This window comes from Hippoglossus stenolepis, chromosome 5, assembly GCF_022539355.2.
Source record: "Hippoglossus stenolepis isolate QCI-W04-F060 chromosome 5, HSTE1.2, whole genome shotgun sequence".
NCBI classification, from domain to species: domain Eukaryota; kingdom Metazoa; phylum Chordata; class Actinopteri; order Pleuronectiformes; family Pleuronectidae; genus Hippoglossus; species Hippoglossus stenolepis.
Genome location: NC_061487.1, coordinates 6,917,438 through 6,939,978, shown reverse-complemented (window position 1 = coordinate 6,939,978; position 22,541 = coordinate 6,917,438). Strand labels below are relative to the sequence as shown.

The following is a 22,541-nucleotide window of genomic DNA, read 5'->3' as shown; positions in this document are numbered from 1 at the left end:
CTGGATTCCTGTTTGTAGTAGATAAATCTTCTATACCAAATAAAAATGTATTTTTATAATAATAACATGTTTAACCTGAGCTTTCTAGTTTAATTTGACACAGTGAGTGGGGTCAGAAGAACAGACACACAGAAGTTAAATCTGTAAAAAAGAGAAAGAACAATGTTATAACTGTCTATTTTAGTTTTTGCTTTAACCCCTAACCCTATTTAAAGCTAAAGAAAATAAATTGTATAGAAATAACTGAGATAAAATCTTATTTGCTTCACGGTGGCATTTTTGGTGATAAAAAACATTGAGACCAGCTCTTATTGAGACCAGCCCTCAGCAAGTGCAATAACCTCACAAAAAAGATGAACTTCACCTTCACTTCAAGGCTTTGGCTTTTTGGCTTTGAACACCATCGGAAAAGGGAAATATTGAGGATTGAATTTTATTTATGTAGTTAGGCATAAATATATATATTTTCTTAATTTAAAACAAGACATTTTTTCAGCAAGTTATCAATATTTATTCAACTTAAATGTGCTTGGATTTTTGTCTGAGCAGCCCAAGATGCTTTCAGGTATAGTCTTTTAAACAAAAAGAGTTTTTGAAATAACAAATAGGTCCCAATACCCACTCTGTGGTTTATAATAATACTTATAAAGTTCTGCAGTCTGTTTTTAATAACATCATCATATTTTTGTCAGCAGCTCAGTTTTACATGTCCGGTGGTGGTGGAACGAGGGAAGAGAGAGAGAGAGAGAGAGAGAGAGAGGCAGGCTCAGCTGTCAAACGTGTCTGGCAACTTACAACATGAAGTGTTGGAAATATCTCATTATGATCAGGCAGTGTGGGAGAGAAAAGGAATAAGTAACACAAAGGGATTTGGAGTGTGGGTTTGTGGAGAAGATGCACTACTGAGCTGCATCACTGTGTGTTTGCACATGTTGTGTGATGTCTTAAATGTGTGTTGGTCTTCTTGTTAAAGGATTCATCAGAGGTTTTGTGTGTCGTTGTTCTAATTAGGCTATTTTACAAGGGTGTGAGCAACACTGGGTACAGTGTGTGTTTTTTAGTGATTCTCAGAATGCACACCGGCTCTGGATGAATATATTTGGAATGTGCTAAAAGCTCCCTGGATGATGCAAGATGAGCTGCCGGCAGCCTAGTTCTACATGCTGCTAATGAGGGACAATGCAGGAGCAAGTGTGTGTTTGACTTCCATTAAACATAGAACATTTTCGTCTGTGAGGGTGTGTGTGGCCTTTAAAATGAACACACAGAGCTTCTATCTAGTGTTTTCGACCTGACAGGATTTCAGGATAGATTTGCATTCCCACTCTCCATGCTGCTCAGTTTCGCCTGCGGAAAAACTCCCTGTTCACACATTTTAGTGGAGAATCACATTCATAAGTGTCTGCCTCTCGCGCTCTCTCTCTCTCTCTCACTCACTTGCCATATATACGCTAAGCACACACTTGTGTTTTAATCCGAGCACTAGGAGGCAGAGCGCTCTCTGCCTCGCTCACTGAGAAGTCTCCAGTGTTGGTGGGAGCGTTGAGCCTGCCTGTTGGCACCAGCAGCTCCGGACAGACTCTCAGGGATGGAAGCAGAGCAGAGCTTTTCTCTCTGCCTCCCTGTGCTGCTGCTGCTGCACCACATTTACCTGAAAACTTTGAGGCATTAGTGGAATTGAGGTAGGCTTGTTTTCCTTGTTTTTCGACCTCATCTCGCATTAATTGTCTCTTTCATCAACTGTCTGTCTCTCTATCTCTTTGTTGTCAGGGGTCTCCTGCTCCCCCCATCGCCTCTTATGCATTTTTCTTTCTCTGTCACTTTCACCTCCTCTATAGCCACCCTCGCCACTGCTCCGGCTTCATTCCTCCCCTCTACCCACCTCCTCTATCGCCTCCTGTTGTCATGGTGTCACAATTAGTTTTATTTCTGCACGACGGCTGAACAGTAATCGCTCTGCTTCGAGAACAAGTTCCCTCATCTCCTTACAGACAAATATTGGAAAATATGAGTCTAAATATGTGGAAATATATGATGTTTTCTATATTTAATATATAGCATTAACAATATTTGGTTAATTTACTCTGTTTAAGAAGTTATTTTCCTGTTAATTTGAAAATCTTAAATGTATTTATATTTCATCTAAATGAAGATGAATAAATAGTACATACATTTTCTCACATTTTTAAATCATCGTTTTAATTTTCATTCAGAAAACATAAAAAGGGAGGAAACCATTACCTCAACCCTGCTAATAATGTAACAAGCCTTGTTACTGCGACTTCCTCAGCACAGTAGCTATGATGATGATGATGTAATGATGAACAGAAGAGAGGTACCCAGAGACAGATAACAGTTTCACACATATTAAGTTCTGCGTTTTAGAGAAAGGGATTAGCTTTTTAATCCTGAGCAGATTTTTTTTAGAGACGGGGGCTTTGCTGTTTTATCTCCTTGATACGCGACAAAGGTCAAAGGATGTTAAGTAGTTATGTTTTTTCTAACACTGTCATTTTAATTGTAATCTGATCCTCCTCTTGAAAAATTCTCGTTGGCCTCTTTTTTCACTATATTTTAACATATATACACAAAGAAATTTGTCAGACCCCTAATTTAATTTATTTTTTGCTATAAATTCTAACGTATTATGCTCAAGGCCATATGTTTTTAGAATCCCCATTCAAGTTGATATACACTTTGTTTGCAGATAATTTGTATGAAGCCAAATCAAAACATACATTATCTCAAGTATCTTTCCATAGAAGTTTGAATCCTTACAACTTTATAGAGAAACCCAGAGAAATGTCATGCAATAAATCCTGCATTATATTAAAATGTTCCATTTCCAATTTTTTTAAATTGAGAGGTGTTGATTCAACTGCGTGATCATTTTGGAGGCTATAGTTTCTGCTACTGTTAAAATGTGTTACATATCACTGAGAAGTGTTTCTGCTATTTAACCTACACTCATTGATATAAATAGGGTGTACCAAATAATATAAACTCCTGTCAGTTTAACACAGTACACCCCAACAGCACCACAAACTGCAGCCTCCATAATGATCCCACAGTTGAATCCTCCCTCTTAAACAGCTTCAACGCACACTGAACATCATAACTTTGATGAGGGAGGACATATGTTGCTGCAATAGTTGCAGTAGTTTTTTTTTTTTAAGTAAGGGGACAGTCACTAACTGGGTTAGTCTTACGTAATCAAGTTAAGTCATGGCACGTTGCTGCAATAAAAGACAGAAGGCGACAGTTGTTTTCTTGGATTACTGCAGATTGGTGGAGGAACACATTAAATACACTCGTTCCAGGGAGGATTAACAAGACTCATTTACTTCATCCCGACTGCTCTTTCTGAAGGACTCCGCTGGTTACTTAAGATGATGGCAGCGTGATGCACATGTGAGGAGTTATTTACAGGACTTCTTAATGAGCAGCATTTAGTCTCTGCGTAGAGAAACCATTTGATGCCTGTCACGTGGGGAGTGCAGCCTCTTATCGAGATCTTCAAAGAAATCAGGGTGTTCCCCTGTGAGTTAAAAGCTGCACAGCAGGACTGTGACTTTGTCCATCCACTCAGTTAAAACCATCAGGCTCTTTCATTCCCATCATGCAAGCTCCACGATTCCTTTGCTCTTTTCATCATACCAGACACTCGTCTCTGACCCTTCTGCCTCTGCGGTCCGCAACTCCAGAACACTTTGAGGGAGTCCAATCAACCCCTCTACCCTCATTTCCCCTCCCACCTCCATCCCAGAGAAATAAGGTCACTTCAAGTAACTGATAAGTGTGCGCTCCACGCTGCCTGTTTAAGCCTCACTGCAGACCACGACTTCAGATTTGAGTCAGGCAGCTGGATGGTTGGAGGGACGACTTGTGCCCAGCTGTCCTGCTCTCTGGCTTGAATGCTCCTCAGGGCCACGAGTTACCTCACGTGCCGCAGCACACAACCTCGTGTCACCTTCTCATCTTTATGGGAGGCAGCACGCCAGTGGGAGGGAGAAAATGCTGATGGATAGAAACTAATTGCTGTAGCGAAGATAATGATGAGCGTGGAATGATTTGCATGTCAGATGTCATTTTCTTTTCAGCTGTTACGAAATCTGGTGATAAATCATTCACTGATAATTGTAAATTATATTGGATATATTTGATTTTTACAATAGATCATTGTCTGCTCAGAAGAAAATGAATCAAAGAATTCAAGCTTGAAAAAAGACAAAACTGTATTTCAAACCAACAAGTGGCTCACCTTCAGAAAAATATACTCAACAAGATATTTAAATTTAACTCAGCCTGCCAGTGGTGAAATTCATATGCTCATCAGAAGTAAATGACGCAATACAGCAATTTAATGACTTGATTGCATATATGCAGTATTTTAATGTTGTTTGTTTTTTTAGTTTTACTGTTGAACATACTGTTGAGTAGTTTGATCTCTCTCGATGTTTTTTTAACTCACAAGATGGTTTTCAGTTCAGTAAATCTCAATCTTCAACGAGGTAACTTGTAACTGCAACTGTCAAGTAAATGTTATTGAGCAAAAAGTACAATATTGTCCAACAAAATGCAGTCGATATAACTGTAGTTTCAGAAAAGTACCTCAAATTGTACTGAGGTACTGATGAAGGTACTTAGTTACTTTGGGTGAACACAGACCGCCTGAATGATAAATGCAGTTCCACTGATGTCACAATATGATACATTTAAATTTAACTTTTTATTTTATGTTTCTCTGCTGGTATACGATACAGTGATTTAAGTTCTATATCAGTTTGAATTTCATTGATTCTTAGTAACAAACTAAACATGGCATCATTTTCCCCTCTCTTCCAGGTCAATCCAGAGCCAACATGATCCCACTGAAACAACCAAGGAAACAAGCATCCACTGACACCTTGGCTTCCATCGACCTGGACGGACCCGCCGACCAGCCAGCCCATAAGGCCACACCCCCACCACTACCCAAGAAGGGTGTACCTCGCCACAGCACCGACTCGAGCCTGGGAGGCAAAGAGCAAACCCAGGGAGCCCAGAGACCCCGGGCTGAGGCTAAACCTGGGGGCACCAACCTCAGTGTGGCCAACCCTCTGTACGACTTGGACTCCACCTGGGAGACGGCAAGTCAGAGCTCCTCCCTCAGCTCCGAGCCTCATCGATCCCACAATCACGAAAGTGGCGACTCACTAGAGAGGCCGTCAGCTGCTGCAGCCACCAACAGGGGCCACCCGACTAACAGCACGTCCTCCATGGTTCCTCCGCCGGCGTTTGCTGCACCCAGCGCCACCGGCAGAGAGAGGAGACCCTACCCAAGTACAGAGTCTCTGGCTGGAAGGGGTCGGGCGACAGGTCGAGTTGCTGGTACTGGAGGGGGAGGAGGCCCCAAACCCCAGAGATCTGCTCTCTACAGAGGTCTGGACAGCTGGGATGAAGTGGTGGGGAAGATCCGGGGTCTCCACACAGACACGCTGCGGAAGCTGGCAACGAAGTGCGAGGACCGTTTCATGGCTGGCCAGAAGGATCACCTGAGATTTGGGACTGACAGCTGGTCCCTTTTCAGACTGACCACTGGGAAACCCTGCTGCGAGGCGGGTGATGCTGTTTACTACACTGCTTCCTATGCCAAGGACCCACTGGTCAACTACGCTATCAAGGTGAGACGACCTGTTTACAGATGAGTTTGTTCTGCAGGATGACCACTTCTGTTTTAATGCACATTATAATCCTGTTTGCTTTTTGCCTGGCAAAGACTATGGTTAATAGGGTATTATATTAGGGCCTGAGGAATTTTATTTAAGTCTATTAAATGAAATCTACCACATTTGACTTACTTCTACTTACTTAAGGTTACTTTAGTTAACACAAAGTGATGCACCTTTGTTTTTTTGGACTAGAAATTGTAAAACAAGCTGTTCAAATTTCTAGATTCAGGTGAAAAAAATGTAGTAGTGGGCCATATAGCTGCATTTATTGGTCAATTGAATAATGATCTGATCTATAGAAAAATAACTATTAACTTGTAGATGAAGAAACCATTTTTATAATCAATGAATTGTCTTTTTAATGCAATGATGCCAAACCTTTTGTTTCAGCTTCTCTTGTTTGTTTTACGGTATATCAATGCAAGCTTGATATATTTGAGTTTTAAATGTTGGGTGGAAAACAAGACAACATTTTTTTTTTGTATGATTATTGGCCCTTGTATTGATATATTGTTTTAATTTAGTGCAGTTTTTGTAAATTAATACTAAATACTCACCATTACATGTGAAATCTAAAACCTGTGAACATTGTATGATCCCTGAAACACGAACTGAGCAAGTTTGTCCCACTTCAACTACTTGCTACATGCCCAACCTAAAAACAGCCACAGTTCATAATATATACTTCACCAAAGTATTGCAACAAACTTGTTCTTTTCAGCATTGTAGGAGTTTGAATGTATTATTGTTTGTTTGTTTGTATTTTTGTTATTTTGTCTTGTCCTACTTTGCGTTCTTGCTGCATTGAGAGAGATGCTTTGTTAAATTTGGGTCTGGTGAATGTTGAACACAAAAGATTCATTAATCACCATTGTTTTGTTTCGGTTGGCAGAATCTCCTCCCACTCACTTAACTGCGGTGGAGGAATGTGCTGAAATATTTGCACTTCAAGCCTTTAGGGCACGATCTTGTGGAATGAAACCTGTGTGTGCATGCATAATTGTGTGAGGGGAGCACTTTTGCCAGCATGTGTGTATGTGTGTGTGTGTGTGTGTGTGTGTGTGTGTGTGTGTGTGTGTGTGTGTGTGTGTGTGTGTGTGTGTGTGTGTGTGTGTGTGTGTGTGTGTGTGTGTGTGTGTGTGTGTGTGTGTGTGTGTGTGAGTGTGAGAGATAGGAGAGGGGCAGGGGCAGAGCTTCCCGGAAGAGCTCTGAAGCAAAATACAAAGCAGATATGGGTGAAGGTTGCATTATTCACAGGGTACGAAACTCTCTGTGCTCCGCAACACTTCAAAGCTTCGCCTTCATATTAGCAGCAGGCTCAAGAGAAAGTCTTGTTTTTTATGATTCTCATCCATAAATAAGGCAGCTAGGAGCAGCAGAACAGAGACAGGCCCCAACTTTCCAATTATATTTTCCCCATCTCTCTATTTTGATGTGGCCCACGTGTGCTCCTGCCTTCCTAAAACCTGCAACTGTATGAGAAGCTAATTATTCCGCTTTCAACGTGACTGTGTGAATTCTCAACTCTCAGGGGAATTCAGCAAGCGACTCCAGGTGCTTTAAAGGTTTACAGCTTCCCTAAAATATCAGGAAACGCCCGGGGCTCTGTGTTACAGACACAAACACTGCGGTGCAGTGTAAAGTCTACGTGTACAGAGGTCTAAAGGTCTGAGACCACGTTCCCATTTTGAACCTCACTGCATCTTCAAAGGATGATCCGTAGGCAGCTGCAGTGTTTAGAGTTATGTCTAAACAAACATCCAGTGAACATGTACATTCTTACAGAGGTGTATAGTCAGTCCTAACAGAAGTAATAAAGTGGAATGATTGAGGTAGTGGCAGTCATAAGAAACACATCACACACACACAGTAGGTCAAAAGTAGAGCAGGGCTATAGACTTCTAGTAACTTTTACATGTACATTAGACAACATATATATGAGCAAATGAAATGCAGTGCACATTGATTGACTGATTAAAACATCTTTTATAATAAATAACAGAAATTCTAGCAACATTTAATTCCTTGCATTTCCACCAATATGTTAAGGCCCCTACAGGCGATTTTTAGAACCACGTTTAAATTCACTACATACATTTTTCTCTTTGGGGATCAGTACAAAATTGCACACACTTATAAATCAGTCCCCTAAACATGTATGATTTTTTTTTCATCAAGATCAATGAGTTATTCTCAGTGAAATCAACAAGAAATGTCCCTATCTCACAATGTTAAAGAGCGTAAAAAATGATCCTGGATCTGCCCCTTGATTCAGATCCAAACCAAAATTTGATGACATCTTCCCTTACCCATAGTAAATCCCTCCATGACGTTTTATGGAAATCCGTCTGTAGTTTTTGCTTAATCCTGCTAACAGACTAACAAAAAATATCCTCCAGAGGCAGGTGATGAATTAAACCTAAATCTACACATTACAAGTTATTTTTGCAGCGAAGTGTTTGCTTATTTAGATTTTCTGAGAAAATACTAAAGTAAGATCTTAATTTATATTTGTCTGACTGTATTATTGACCATGTGCAGTAAAATAGAAAATTTTGATAGGAAAGGATATGATACATTAAAACTCATCAAGATACATCGTTGTGCAAAATTTTTACATTTTGTAAGTTTAGTACAAACATCATCCTCTTTACTTTAAAAGTTATTGATCATATCTTAAGTGATGTTACACTGTATTGTTCCAAAACCTTTAATATGTTCCTCCAATCTGACTTCCCTGCACTGTGTGTGGCATTCAGTCTCAAACCCATTTATCTTAACTGAAGATAATCATCTTTAAGTCTAGTGTTTCAGCAGGTTTTCAAACAGTGCAGAGACTAATATATAAAAGTTCACAAACAAAACAAACTAATTCTCCAGGCATCTTTTATAATAGTATTTGTAAATTGACAAATTAACTTCTTTGTAATGAGAGGTTTCTCCACTCAAAAACAAACCTGACATTATGTTAATTTTCTCTTCCCTATCTCTATTTATCCAGATTTGTCGCAGCAAAGTGAAGGAGACCCAACAGCAGTTCTTCCACAGTCTTGCAGTGAGACAGAGCCTGGCCGTGCACTTCAACATCCAGCAGGACTGTGGTCACTTCCTGGCTGACGTACCGGCACGCCTGCTGCCGTGGGAGGAGGAAGAAGATCAGGAGGAGGAAGAGGATGAGGAGGAAGAAGACGCGAGCGCGCTGAAGGACAAAGAGAAAGAAACTAGGACGACAGACTCTAAAGCACCGAATGATAAATTACACGAAACCCCAGCAACGGGTCACACAAGCACGGCCAATCGCTTGAGGAGCCGAGTGGTGGTCATCACACGTGAGGTGCCCTTCCAAACGGTGGCAGATTTTGTGCGAGAGGGTGTCACTCGCCACACTCACAACCCGGAGCTGTACGAGCGGCAGATCTGTCTCCTGCTGCTCCAGCTGTGCTCCGGCCTGGAGCATATGAAACCGTATCACGTGACGCACTGTGACCTGCGACTGGAAAACCTGCTGCTGGTCAACTGCCAACCTGGCAACTCCTGGAACCTGGAATTACTCGAGCCCAACAACAACAGCAACAGCACCAGCGGCTCAGGTGCAAACTCCGCCGGTTCTGTGGCAGCTGCCGCCAATGCCACGTGTCCCGCCCGCCTCATCATCAGTAACTTCTCCCAGGCAAAGCAGAAGAGCACTCTCATGGCTGCCGACCCCAGTACGCTGAGGGACCAGTCGCGCCTGGCGCCAGAGATCGTCACGGCTACTCAATACCGCAAATGTGACGAGTTTCAGACCGGCATTCTCATCTACGAGATGCTGCACCAGCACAATCCCTTTGAGGAGATGCCCGAGCTGAAGGAGAGGGAGTACACCTGGGCTGACCTGCCGCCGCTGCCCGTCAGGTCGCTCTACTCACAGGGCCTCCACCAGCTGGCCAGGTTACTGCTCACCGTCAACCCCTCCGAAAGGATACGCATGTCCGAGGCCCGGGCCTGCCTGCAGTGCCTCCTCTGGGGCCCTCGGGAGGACTTGTTCCAGGCGCTGGGCTGCAGCAGCGTAGGCCCCATGTCAGGGGCCACATCCAGCCAGCGCGAGGCCACACTCCAGAACTGGTTGGACCTGAAGCGGACGCTGATGATGATCAAGTTTGCCGAGCGCTCGCTGGACACAGCTTGTGGCGTGAGCCTGGAGGACTGGCTTTGCTGCCAGTATCTGGCGTTTGCCAACACGGACACCCTGAACCGGGTGGTGCACATCCTGCAGCTGCCACAGCCGCATCCAAAGTCCCAGAGCCAGCCGGCGCAGAACCAAACTCCAACCCAGACACATCAAGCAAACACCTTCCACGTTACTCAGTCCCAGCCACTCTGAGCTCCTCTCCTCAACTGTTACTATAGCAACTGATCCAACGTTCCCCTGGGTGGTACCTCGGCTAATGTTAAAGAAAGGGGGATGGAAGCTAATTGTCAGCTTTGACTGTGCAGCAGCCGCAGGGCTCACAACAAACCAGCTGGTCGTCCACTGTCTTTGTTGTCGTCATGGACAAATCAATCCCCCTTGTGAGCGGCCATGTTCCCGCCAAACAGCTCGGCTTCATGATCGGGGTCATTCATATCACTCAGATCAGCAACTGCATCATCCAGTGACCGTCTCACATGGTTTTCAGACTTTAAAGGAAGCTGATGCAGAGTTTCTTAGCTTTTCTTCTCACATGTGATTTAAACTAAACCAGGTCTGGATCGAAGAAGTTAATTAAACGTTTGAGGGATTCTTACGTTCTGTATTTTCTTCAGCCAAATTCTGAAATAGTTGTGGGATTTATTAGGTACAGTTGGCGGCTGTCTCTGTGCTTTATTCGAGACGGACTCAAACGGAATAAAATAAAAATGTTATATTGTCACACATGAATATTTTACACAAGTTTCACCAGACTTCTGATGCACCACAGTTCGATTTTTGGAGAGGAAACTTGAGATCATTTGAATTTTTATTATCCAAATTATTTAGGTCTTTGTTACATTTAAGCAACAGTTCAAGCTTGAGAAGACGCAGATTACATTTTTTTACGAATAGAAAAAGAGAAGTGAAGGAAAATTATTTGAAATGAAGGCAATGTGGGGAAAATGAAAAGGTCTAAACGAATATCCTCTTCAAAATTGGAGCAGAAGTGGCCAGAAGCTGAATTTGACCTTTTCAAAATCAAATCTAATCAGGGTCAGATATTTTTTTAAATAAAGTGAGATATGTTTTTCCACTGAAGCCAAAGATTGAGCACAAATGGTTTTATTTCAGTTTAAAGAAACTTTTAAGATTTTTTTTTATTAGCAGAGGTTTATTTCATGAATACAGTCAGATGTTATTTAACAATAACTAGATTTATCGTTTGAACAGATGAGACTGAGTTAAATGTCACTTTAAAATCATTACTTTACAATATTATAAACCTTACACTTCAGGTTTTCCTGATTGAGAGTAAGTGATGAACCCTGAGCTGATTTAGTTTTTTGCAGTTTTCCAAGCACAGTTAAAAAGTTTGAGATGCTTTGAAGTTTAAATGGGCCACAACTGCCCTAGCTGTTGGTTTGGTTTCTCCTCGGAGGAAGGTGCAATTGTTTTATCTTCTGTTGTTTCCTTTGGATGTAACAGTGTATGAACGTTTGCACAACAGTATGCAGTCTCTTACTAATCCTCTTCTCCATTTGTTTTGTGGCACATAAACTGAATCATTTCAGTTCAATCCTGCGACATCAGAAACAAAGTGAATTTCATTGTGAAGTTTTTTTTTTTCTTCCAGCGGACGGGATGTTTCGGAGGACTGCAACAAGTTCTTCTTTTTCTGTTGTGTTGTTTTTGTCAAGTTGTGTCGGAACGGTTCTGTGCGTTACAGACGACATTTGCACATTCGGTCTGAACGTTGGTGCTCCTTGATGGAGATTGAAGACACGATGAGGATGAGGATGATGATGATGCACGAGGTTCCTTGTGAATTTGAGGAGCTGGATATGTTGTTTTGCAGTGAGTGGAATGTAAAAGGGTTTTTCATTTTTTTAGTTTTGCCTGGACTGAAACAGACACTGGGGCCTGGTCTCATCCACTTCAGATCTTCCACTTTGTGAACCACTTAGCTTCACACGTATGAACTAATAGTTCAACCGCAGCCTTGAAGAGAAACTGCTCAACCACTGAGGCTTCCATTCTTCCGGCCACGTTTCCCCCTCGTCCTCCTGTCGCAGCACCGCCGCTCGACAGACCCTATGTGCTTCAACTAAACAAGCTCTGTGTTATTGATCAGTAACTTCCTGCCTGGAGTCAGTGGAAGCAGCGCGTGCACACAAGTCTCCCCATTTTGAATTTGTATTTTTCTTGAGTTTTGTGCACATGGGTTTATTTGTGGTTGTGATGATCACCCACATTGAAAAACATCTGTGAGTCAGAACTGTTTGCTTCAGTGCGGAATGTTCCCTTGACATGGACGATGTTTTCAAACTGACGCTGCAAAACATCCACAAGTTTACTCTTTTCTTTCTCTTTCATATCCAAAACCTGCAGCAGTTCATCTTCTCACTGAGGAGCAAGTGTACGTTTTGGGATCAGGATCCTGTTTGTTTTACTGCAGATGTACAGAACAAGAGTTTGTTGCTGTGTTTTAAGGGTTTGTGTTCTAAGGAATGTGTGTGGACAGCACTGGTGGCTGTCCTTGTATCTAGAGATTTAAGCCTTTATATATTATATATAGTATAAATATACATATATAATCTTTATCTATTTTAATCCACACACTATTTTGTCAAGTACAGAGCACCTGTATTTCTGTCTTTGGAGTCCAAATATCATTTATTCATTTACTTGACGTTCCTTATTCTGGCTTGTTTTGGGGAGTAGTTATCACTGTCCTGAACAGAGGATAAATAAAAATCAATCTTACTCTTCAGTCGCATTCATGTACAGAACAATGTACAGTATTTTTACCCCTCTGCTGAGGAGATGAACCACTTTGAAATGAGGCTGAAGGAGGATTTCGGAACGTACCATGACAAACCCAGCATTTATCGACAGCAAATATTCAGCTTCTTGTGTTGTATTTTTTCTCTTTGCTCTGTTTTCTCTCGTTGCGTTGTTTATTGCCACTGAACAGACAAACGGAAGCTCTCAGAGGATTTCTATTGAAATGTGTACAGTATGTCTCCTGGCTTGCCGCCCTTTATTGTTGATGGAGTTAACCGACAGTAACAGAACAATAAATATATGTTTTTATAGATCAACTGTGTGACGTTGTGTTATTGGTGCTGTGTGATTCTTGATTAGCCCCTCGCAACTCGACAGATTGTCTTCACTTACCTCCTTTTTTTACAGAGTTTCATCTGCAGCTGTACGTGAAAAGATTTAAACCTAAATTAAGTCATTTTAAAGTCTATTCCTCTGTCGGTTAAGTCTTTTATTATATATGTGATTTGCATATTTGTTTGTGCATCAGTGATTTCAGCGAAATAACCATCATCCTCAAGCTTCGGGGCTGATAATGAGTCTTTAAATTATTCACAGTGTCCCTAAAACTGAAAATATGTTAATCGTGTCACTGGTTTGAAACATGAACCATAACTAAACTCCAGAGAAACCTGGAAGCTGAGTGTTTATACATTTTAACAACGTCCTCATCGGGATTCTTTGCAGACACATCTCACAGAAATCCAGTATCATAAAGATTAATACATTTCCACATTACTCTTATTCAGTTATTTATACATTGTATATACTCATAACACATATTTATATTAATTAAACTCAATGTTTTGTTTTATATGCATATTTATGTTTTCAGGTTGTTACATTTCTGGTTTAAAGATATATTCTCTGATTTATTTCAACTGCAAAGTACATTTATTACCTCACTACAGCTCACTATTGATCTACACTGAAACTTTGTGTTCTGAGAAATCTACTCAAGCACTTGGTTGTGAACCCCCCCCAAAAAAGTATGATTTTAAAAAACCTCCAACTAAACCATGTTATTAATACATTTTCATTGTGTCATGTTTTTAATACAGTGGCTATAAAACAGGCTGTCTGGACCAAAATGAAATGTTTTTGAGTCAATCTCAGTTTGGGGGTGGGAGGTGTTCTGTAGGCACATGTTGAGTTTATTGAACTGTGCTAACTCCTGCTCCACCACCAGATGGAGACATTCATTAGACAAAAACCAGGGGGCAGTGTTCACCTGCAGTTGAGTGTCTCAATCATCTATTGGTCTGTTTCCTTTGACTTTCATGTCTGTCATATTCACTGCAGAGTGGATTTTACTATGAAAAGAAATATGAAAGCATAAGAGTCTGTTATTTATGGAAGTCAGTCATTTAGCTTGAACTTTAGAACCAAAGTGTTTTCTGCACTTGCTCTTTTTACATGATCTACCCAAAGAAATACAAATACCAGAGCTTACTGTGGCACATTTGTCCAATAAAACTACAAAATGATCTCCTACTTTGTTAAAACCTGTCCAAATCCACGACATGAGGTTATGGTGAAGGATTTTCTGTTGGCAGTAATCGTGACATTCATCCGTCTGCATCCAGTTCCATGCTCCACTGGGTTTATTACCTGTATTGTGACCTATTTCTGAATCAATACTGTGGCTGAATGAGGTCAACGAGAAAATGGAGGGTCAGAGGAGCCTCGGAGGTGACTGCAGGGGGGGCAGGGCAATAAACTGTAAATGAAAATTCAAGTACTGTAGTGATATTGTCACGGGAAATGAAAGAAAATATCATCAAAATGAAAAATATCAGTAGGGATAAAAGAAAGACGTTACAACGTGAGCTGTCTATAAGCTGAGTGTTGCAGATTTGTGATTGAAAAACTACAAAACAAAATGATCCTATATATTTAATAAAGTATTTTTTCTCTTTCTGTGCATCCTTCAACCCTTAGACAGATTTTGAGGAGGAAGTATTGCAGCGTGCTGATGACAGCTGATTTTTCAGTTTTTAAATGGGTTTTCAATTTTCATTTCAAACCCTGTCAGCGAGGTTTCCCCCAGGTAATCGTTAAATGACTGTGGAGGTGTGTTTAAGATGTAGACCGGCAGGGATGCAGTAAGTGTTTGTCATAAATGATAGATGGAAGAAAAGCAACAGGCGGAAGGATGAGAGGAAAGTGGTAGAGCGCCGAGTTATATGCTGGGAAGTAGAAATATTCCAGTATTGTACTTCAGTAAAGTTTTAGGTATTTGTACTTACTTCAGTGTTTTTATTTTACATTCAACTCTTATCTTTAAATCTTTAATCTTGTATTATCATTACTCCACTTCTTTTATGTTCCTGTTACTTTGCTTATTCACATGAGTAAAACAAAACATAATCAGCAAATATATGATGGATTATTATAACTTTTTAATGGAAAATGCTTGTGCATCACATTTTAACAACTTTTTCCCATTATTTTTATTTTATTTTCAGAGGAATTGTTGAGACAATAAAAATGTACTTGTCCTCAACTCTTCTAAACACAAGCACTAAAACAGCAGCAACAATTTAACAAATCTAAAAAAAGAAACACACCCTTCTCAGATGTTCCTGTCTTCCGTTGTATCCAATCACATTAGGTTTTGAACAACACCAAAAAACAACAGATTAAGTCATTGAGGTGTAAAGAGGGTCTCTGCCTGCTTCCCTCATCATCTCATATCGAATCTTTTCCATACACAAAGTACTAGAAATCTCTGTGAGCCACTTGTCATAACAAGGATGTATCTCCCGGTTTCAGACCTTAATGATGACGTTCTCAGTAATGACCGTTCCATACTGGATCGACAAAGTTTTCCATCAACTGGGGTGACCAGCCTATTTTTGCCGTTTCAGGATTGGAGCAATATCATGACCATATCTTTCTGAGTAGCACCAAAAGACTTCTGGCCAGAATTGAATTAACTGATGACTTGAGATTTTGAGTGTATGCAGTGAAAGCATTTAGTCCAACCCAGTCAGCATATGGATGTGGGCCAGCTCAGGCAATGATGTTTCACTTCTGGCCTTCTTGTGGCCTGGACCAAATGGATGTGAGCCTAAAGTTGTCCAATTGTAAAAAAAAAAAAAGCAACAGTGGCCCAAATATCCCAAAACAAATGTGGGCCTTTTTTTGGGGGGCAAACATGCGGTGCTCTCGGCAAGGTGTTATCTGGATGTGAACCTAAAGTGGCCCATGTAACACAAAACAAATTCAGGCCACCTTTGGCAGCTTCGGTTAACAAGCGGGATTGGTATGGTTTACTTGTGGCCAAGATCCGGCAAACAGGAGTGGGCCGCCCTAGTGCCATCAGTCCATCTGGTATGTGGGCTGGATGTGTGGAATGTGGGCCAAATCTGGGCCTAAACAGTTTTTCTATGTGGGAAGCATCCTCTGAAATGTCGGCTTCTATTTCCCTCTCCCCCTGCCCCCTCAGGTGCTGTGTAGATAGAGTTGAACAGAAGTTCATCAGGAGAGTAATATGTTTCAAAATATGAAAGTTTATGCTGATTTTTAGATATCTGAAGAAACTGGATGATCAAAGTGTAAATTTTGCTTTGAAATGATCAAATGAAGAGAACACTTTTAGCAAATTAACCAAATGGGTATGTTTGTGTTTAGTGCTAAGTAGCTTAAAAAGATTTAAAAAATGTCAATAAAGGAATCTATTAAAGTGAATCAAGTAAGATAAAGTTATTTCCAAATCAGTTCTACTCAAAGGCTTATTAAAGTGTAACTGATGCCTTTATTAATGGCTAATAAATCTCCTTCGATGCTGTTTATCTTCCCGGCTGTTCTGATCTATGCAGAGTGAATAAATGATTTATTAACTATCTAAAGAGCTATTGGTTTAATTCATGAAGCCTGTAAGTATAGGATACCTTAAGTGGCACTTACCTTTTTTAATTTACCATCTTGGTGTAATGTGCTGTGGCAGCGAGGTGAGGATTACCTTAACTGTAGCTGTAATCAGATTCGGTGGAAAGGGCCTGGATGAGAGGAAGGCTGAAGATGAGTGTTGTGCTATCTGAGGTGTCATCACTGCACCCGGCACACCCCCGGTATTAACAGTTATGTAATTTCACACTGAATCATCCCCAAGAGCTAAACACCTCAGAGGAGGAAGAGAAGAGAGGAGGAGGAAGAGAGCAGGAGGAGGAGGTTTATTCTTGGGACAGGAACTTCAGTCAGTTTGGGGGTCAGGAGATTTAAACGAGGAAGGGATGCTGAGGGGGAGAAGAAGAAAATAAAAAAGTTTGTGTGTCCCTGAAATACACATGCCCCTCCCCCTACATCTTGTGCATCTGTTGCATAACTCCAGGCTCTGGGCTGAGGACAACAGCAGAAATTTAGGCTAAAAACATTTATATGATGCCGTTTCCAGTTGAATTTGAATGTCGGGGCTTTGTCTGTTGCCTTGTCTGTTGTTTTGTTTTTTATTTGAAGGAGATTCACCATTTACTTCAATTGTATTGAATTTGTCTGCAACGCTGTTTACCCCTGAAACTCCAGAAGTGTTGTGTGGACCCAAACACTTCACCCACCCCTCCATCGGCATAGGGGTGAGTAGATAATGAGTGAATTTTCATTTCTGGGTGAACTTTTGCTTTAAAGTTAGGTTAAGAATTAGGATTAGGCAAGCAGTAACTATGGTTACGGTCAGGTTTAGATTAAGGTTAGGTTTAGGTTGAGGTTAGGGTATTGGGTAAGCTGCTACCCTACTAGGATATTCACCATCTTGTCCTATATTCTAAAATGGTTTTGGTTAATGTTAGGTTAAGATTAGGTTTAGATTAATGTGAGGTTAGGGTTAGATTAAAGTTAATGTAAGGGTAAAGATAAGGGTTTGGCAAGTATAACTATGGTTTAGGTTAAGTTAGGGTTAAGATTAGGGTAAGTGTTTGGGTTAGGCAAGTAGTCACTGCATGAGTGTGTGTGTGTGTGTGTGTGTGTGTGTGTGTGTGTGTGTGTGTGTGTGTGTGTGTGTGTGTGTGTGTGTGTGTGTGTGTGTGTCAGACAGCAGGGTCTCTCTCCAGCTGCTGGAGGAGAAGGGGGCGGTGGTCGTGTTATTATTGAGCGGGGCCGCCGGTGGAAGTTGCGCTGCAGGGGTGGGACTTGGTGTCTGCAGTCGCTGGGTCGCGGCTGAGCCTCCACACAGAGATGCCTCTCACAGCAGCAGCAGCAGCAGTTTCCCAGACTCCAGCGAGTAGCAGCAGAAACAGACGGACATCACCTCGCTCCTCCTCCTCCTCTTCTTCTTCATCCCTCTGCTCCTCTTCCTCCCCGCTGCCGGGCCACGTCTGAACGCTCCCTGGATGCGCTGCAACACGGGAGCAGTGTGAACGCCGTGTTCCTCCCCTCCTCCTGCACTCCTCCACCGGGACGCACAGACCGGACCGGCCCCTGTGTCATTGGATGGAGAGAGGCGCCTAAAGAAGGGAGAGCGGTGGAGTTGCTCTACCCTCCTCCTCCTCTTCCTCCTCCTCCTCCTCCTCCACCTCCTCCTCCTCCTTCCTCCCTACTGCACCAAAAGAAAACTCCGGGTAAGAAATGCTCACTCAGGCCGTTTGGCTGCATCCAAACACCTGCCGCACGAGCCGCTGCGCTCCTGCACCTCTCCGTGCACCAACAAGCAACATGCATCATGGCGAGACTTGGGGGGGACTTGCATGCGTCTTTTTTCTTTGCAGGGGTGAATTGAAAGCGTGTGAGGCTTTAGCTGCGCTTGTAAATGCAGCTCTGGATGCATCCTTCTTGTCTCTCTTTTAAATCTGGCACAGTATTGTTCTTACTCGACCCAAATATCGATGCGCATTGCAAGTGGACCTGAGCTATAGGAGCGGGATATTGACTGTGGGGCTGATTCGAGGCTTCACTGGGACACAGGAGGTTAAAGCATTGGTGACAAATGGCACCAGGAGCTGTCCTTTCAGCACCACTCTGCTAAACTCCAGCTCTAAACTGTGGCCTGGGAAAAAAACTTAGTTGCAGGTTAGATGAGCTGTGGTGTGTAATTAAACCAACTGAGGGAGCTAATCTTTAGGACACAGTGCCCCGTTCTAAACCTGTCTGTACGGATTGGGCTGTTGTGCTCTGGAGCTTCTTCAGAATTATTCCTCGTCATTAGTGAGTCCTCCTCAAACAGTTCTATAATATACCGTCACTTTAATTGTTTGTGTGCTGGAAGTTGTGTGCAGTCTCTGGTGCAGAGGGAAGTTGGAAAACTTTGTGTTGATCCTACCTGGTTTATCTGCAAGATTTTATACTCAATGTTTTCCGTGAAATTAAACTGAAGTAGCTTTTTTTACAGTTTACGTATGTGGCTCGTATATAAGTTTGAATGATTTACTGAACTGCTGTTATTTTTTAATGATTGCATATTGCAGATCAACACAATTATTAGACCCAACATGGGTCTTCTTCAGTGTTTCACTTGATCCAAACACAAGAATCAGGAGATAACGATGGGATCCCGAGGGGTCACAGAATGCTAAAGTCCATTTAAATGAATCTCAGTGTGAAGAATTAACATCGCTTTCTGGTTTAACAGCTCACAGCTCAGACATTGTGCAGCCTGTGAGAAAAGGCTGGGAGTGAATATTGCTTCATTTCAAAGGGTCAAAAGTTAAAAAACGTCAGGAGACCAAATGTTCCATCTGAGAGAAGGAAGGTGCTGCTTTGGTTTTTAATTGAGCTTTTTACACATAATAATCCTATAAAGTGATGCAGACAATGATGCCATAAAGAATGTCTGTTATCAGTTGTGTTTGTTTGGCTAAACAACAACAAATTAATCTTTGCAGCTGCTTGGTGGTTTTTGCAGACATTGTATGGACGATAGCCACTTTTATGGCTCGCTGTTGGTTTATTGTTACTCAAGTTGACTGATTGTCCCACAAATACTTCTTTGACTCTTGAGGTCTTCTGCTCCCCCACTCAGGCCAAACATACTGATTTCTCTCCTTGCTGTGGCCCATCTTAAAATCAAAAGATGTGCTCTGAATACCTGGAAAATATCGATTGATTCGTCCGCCTCTTCAAGCCACATATTTGCTTTAGAGAGGCTTTTAACAGTTTGAAAACATGAATCACATCCAGAAGCTGTGTGATGAGCATTCGCTTGAAAAAGGCGAGTGTGTGTGTGTGTGTGTGTGTGTGTGTGTGTGTGTGTGTGTGTGTGTGTGTGTGTGTGTGTGTGTGTGTGTGTGTGTGTGTGTGTGTTTTACTGGGATTCTCGCCTCTTAGCCAAGCTGAAATACGGCCTGCTCAGAATTCAATTCCTCCTCTAGCACTTACAATCATCTCAGCCATTCGTTTAACACCTACTCTCTTTCTCACTCTGTCATGGACTTCCCCTGACACACACACACACACACACACACACACACACACACACACACACACACACACACACACACACACACACACACGCACACACACACACACATACACACCTCTCAGAAGAAAAGTGCTATTACATTAAGAAAAGTGAGAGCACATAGATGAACAGGGAGGAATCTCCTCTAACACCTGCGGACATTTTCAGAACGTTTCCTTCCTTACATCGAGCGCTGGCCGACACTTTAATGTGTCACAGTTCATTTTTCCAGAACAGAACATGTAATTGGTTGATTTTTTGCAGGATGTGTGTGGTCAGAGCAGTTTGCTGTCAAATGTAGCCACAGCTAAGTTCTCTAAACGCTGCAGGCTGGAGAGAGAGTCATTAGGTAAAGATGAATCATATTTATGATGCCCAAAGATATTATCAAGTATTAAACTGTGTTGACAACATATGAAACAAGTTGCCTTACTGACGGTTCACTTGAGATAATAGTTCTAAATTTTGGGAAATTGAGGGATGCGACTTATTTTCCATTCAAACATCAGAGTGGCATCAAAGTCATGAACATGAGAAAATAAACATCCCCCTAATCTGCTCTGATTTTCCAAAGCAGGTTTTAAAGCTAGGGTTGGTAATCCTGGAAAAGCTGAGCAGGCAATGCTTAAAATATGCAATCGATACACCCCGCCTACTCCGATCGGCCCTCTCGACAACGCTACGCCCCCAAAAAACACATGAACTCACACTGACTGACAACTACAAGAAGACGACTTATCTGTGACTCGCTCGCTAGCTTTCTTAGTCTCTCCGGCTCAAGACTCTGGTGCTGTGCTGTGAGGTTAGCAGGTACAGTGCAGGTTAGCAGGTACAGTGCAGGTTAGCAGGTAAAGTTCTCCAGCCAGTCATTTCATTCAGTCTTTACTATAGTCCTGTGAGGACAACAGACAACAGCTTTTTTCCCTTTCATTTTTTTGGAGACAACTTTATTTATAGAACGCTATCGGGACAAGATTTTAACAAATATGATTTTAAAAAAAGTTCTTCAGAAACAAATTACAACATTTAAGTGGCTCATCTCATTTGGATGGAAATAGACTAAATTGACAGCTTAACTGAAGCTCTAATTAATTTAGCAAATAAAATCGGTGTATCAATTTGTGCTGTCTGGTTCAATTCCTCTATGTATGCGGTTAATCAAAATGAAAAAAAAGTATGTTTCGTTTAATTTTTGCAGCAGCAGCAGATTCCTGTGAGAGTGGATTTTTGGTACCAACAGACAGTTTCATCCAAAACACTTTGCCAGCTGGAGGGCCGGGGTTGTTAGATGATTAAATCCCATCTGTCCCAACTCTGAGGTGAACACTTCCTGCTTATCACACATGCTCATATATAAATTAAAAGTGAATTATAGAGGCCCTTCAAGGTACAGATCTTTGTAGCCTTCTTGAATGAGCGTCTCCTTCTCAATGAAGACTGGCTGCTCATATCGAGCCATATGACATTGCCTTGGAACGTCCATAAGCCTAATTTGACCCCACTTGATAGCTTAACGTGCACACGCATGCACATCAAAAGTTCTAAAGGCTGATTTCAGACACGTTTTGCCCTTTATGACATTTGCAGAGTCTGTGCCGATGATCTATTTATTCCTCTTATCGGCCCCGACAGAAACCCACAAAAGCCAATGAGAGCAAGCTGACCGGGAAGCGTCGCCAACCGAATATTGCGCACTTGTACAGCTGCGACTAAAAACAACAGTACGTTTTCAACTCACCTCCAGCTCGTGCTGCAAAACGTATAAACCAATTCCGCCATGACTACATCTGTATGTTTGTTTTTCTTCTGAAGTCACCTTTAATCACCTGTTACACACTCTAGTTCAGAAATTGGCTGTAAAGTGGCAACTACCATAGAAAAACTTAAGAAGAAGAAGAATCTCGAGTTTCTGTGAGACTCCAAGTCTCTGGAATGGCCGCTGTGAAATCGTATCTTACAAACGGAGAGTGTGTGGTCTGAATTTCTGGCCAAATTGTTCACTGTGTGTGTTACGGCCGTAACCGTCCCCTGTCCATGTTGGTGTGTATTGTGTCTCTATGTGTCTCTATCTCTGTGTCCGGTGGAGGCCTGGCAGATGCTCCTCCTCCTTCCTGGCTGGTGGTGGAAACAAGGATCCCGATTGGAGCGGCATCCACCCCAAGCCTCCAATCATCAGGAAGAGTCACCCAGGGCTGTGTAGGTCGTGGCAGCTGTGTATTGAACAGCTCGCCAATCCAGCTCTCTATTGACATTACGTCTGTTATTGAGAGATGCTATTTGCCGTTGTCTGAGGGTCAGACCATAATTGTGTATTTGAGAATTAATGTTGGACATTAGGATCGGGGTGCTATTTTCATTTGTCTTTTGATTGTGAAGCAGTTGTGTTGTTCAATAAGGAATTATTTCCGTTATTAGGTTTGTGCAGCTCTAGTTAAGAGTCCTCTTTTTGTTATCTGTTTTT

The 22,541-nt window shown here is 41.9% G+C and overlaps 2 protein-coding genes across 5 annotated transcripts in view; both read left to right on the top strand.

The window, feature by feature from the left end:
• peak1 (pseudopodium-enriched atypical kinase 1) overlaps positions 1 to 12,962 on the top strand; it is a 98,817-nt gene extending 85,855 nt beyond the window's left edge. For all 4 annotated transcript variants that reach the window (XM_035156886.2, XM_035156885.2, XM_035156887.2 and 1 more), the window contains 2 exons: positions 4,846 to 5,663; positions 8,713 to 12,962. In XM_035156886.2, the coding sequence (XP_035012777.2) occupies positions 4,846 to 5,663; positions 8,713 to 10,074 (2,180 nt within the window). In that variant the 3' untranslated portion in view covers positions 10,075 to 12,962. The remainder of the gene's footprint in view (positions 1 to 4,845; positions 5,664 to 8,712) is intronic.
• Positions 12,963 to 17,719: 4,757 nt separating this feature from the next.
• syt12 (synaptotagmin XII) overlaps positions 17,720 to 22,541 on the top strand; it is a 28,275-nt gene continuing 23,453 nt past the window's right edge. The window contains exon 1 of the mRNA XM_035156895.2: positions 17,720 to 18,245. The gene's annotated coding sequence lies outside the window, so the exon portion shown is untranslated. The remainder of the gene's footprint in view (positions 18,246 to 22,541) is intronic.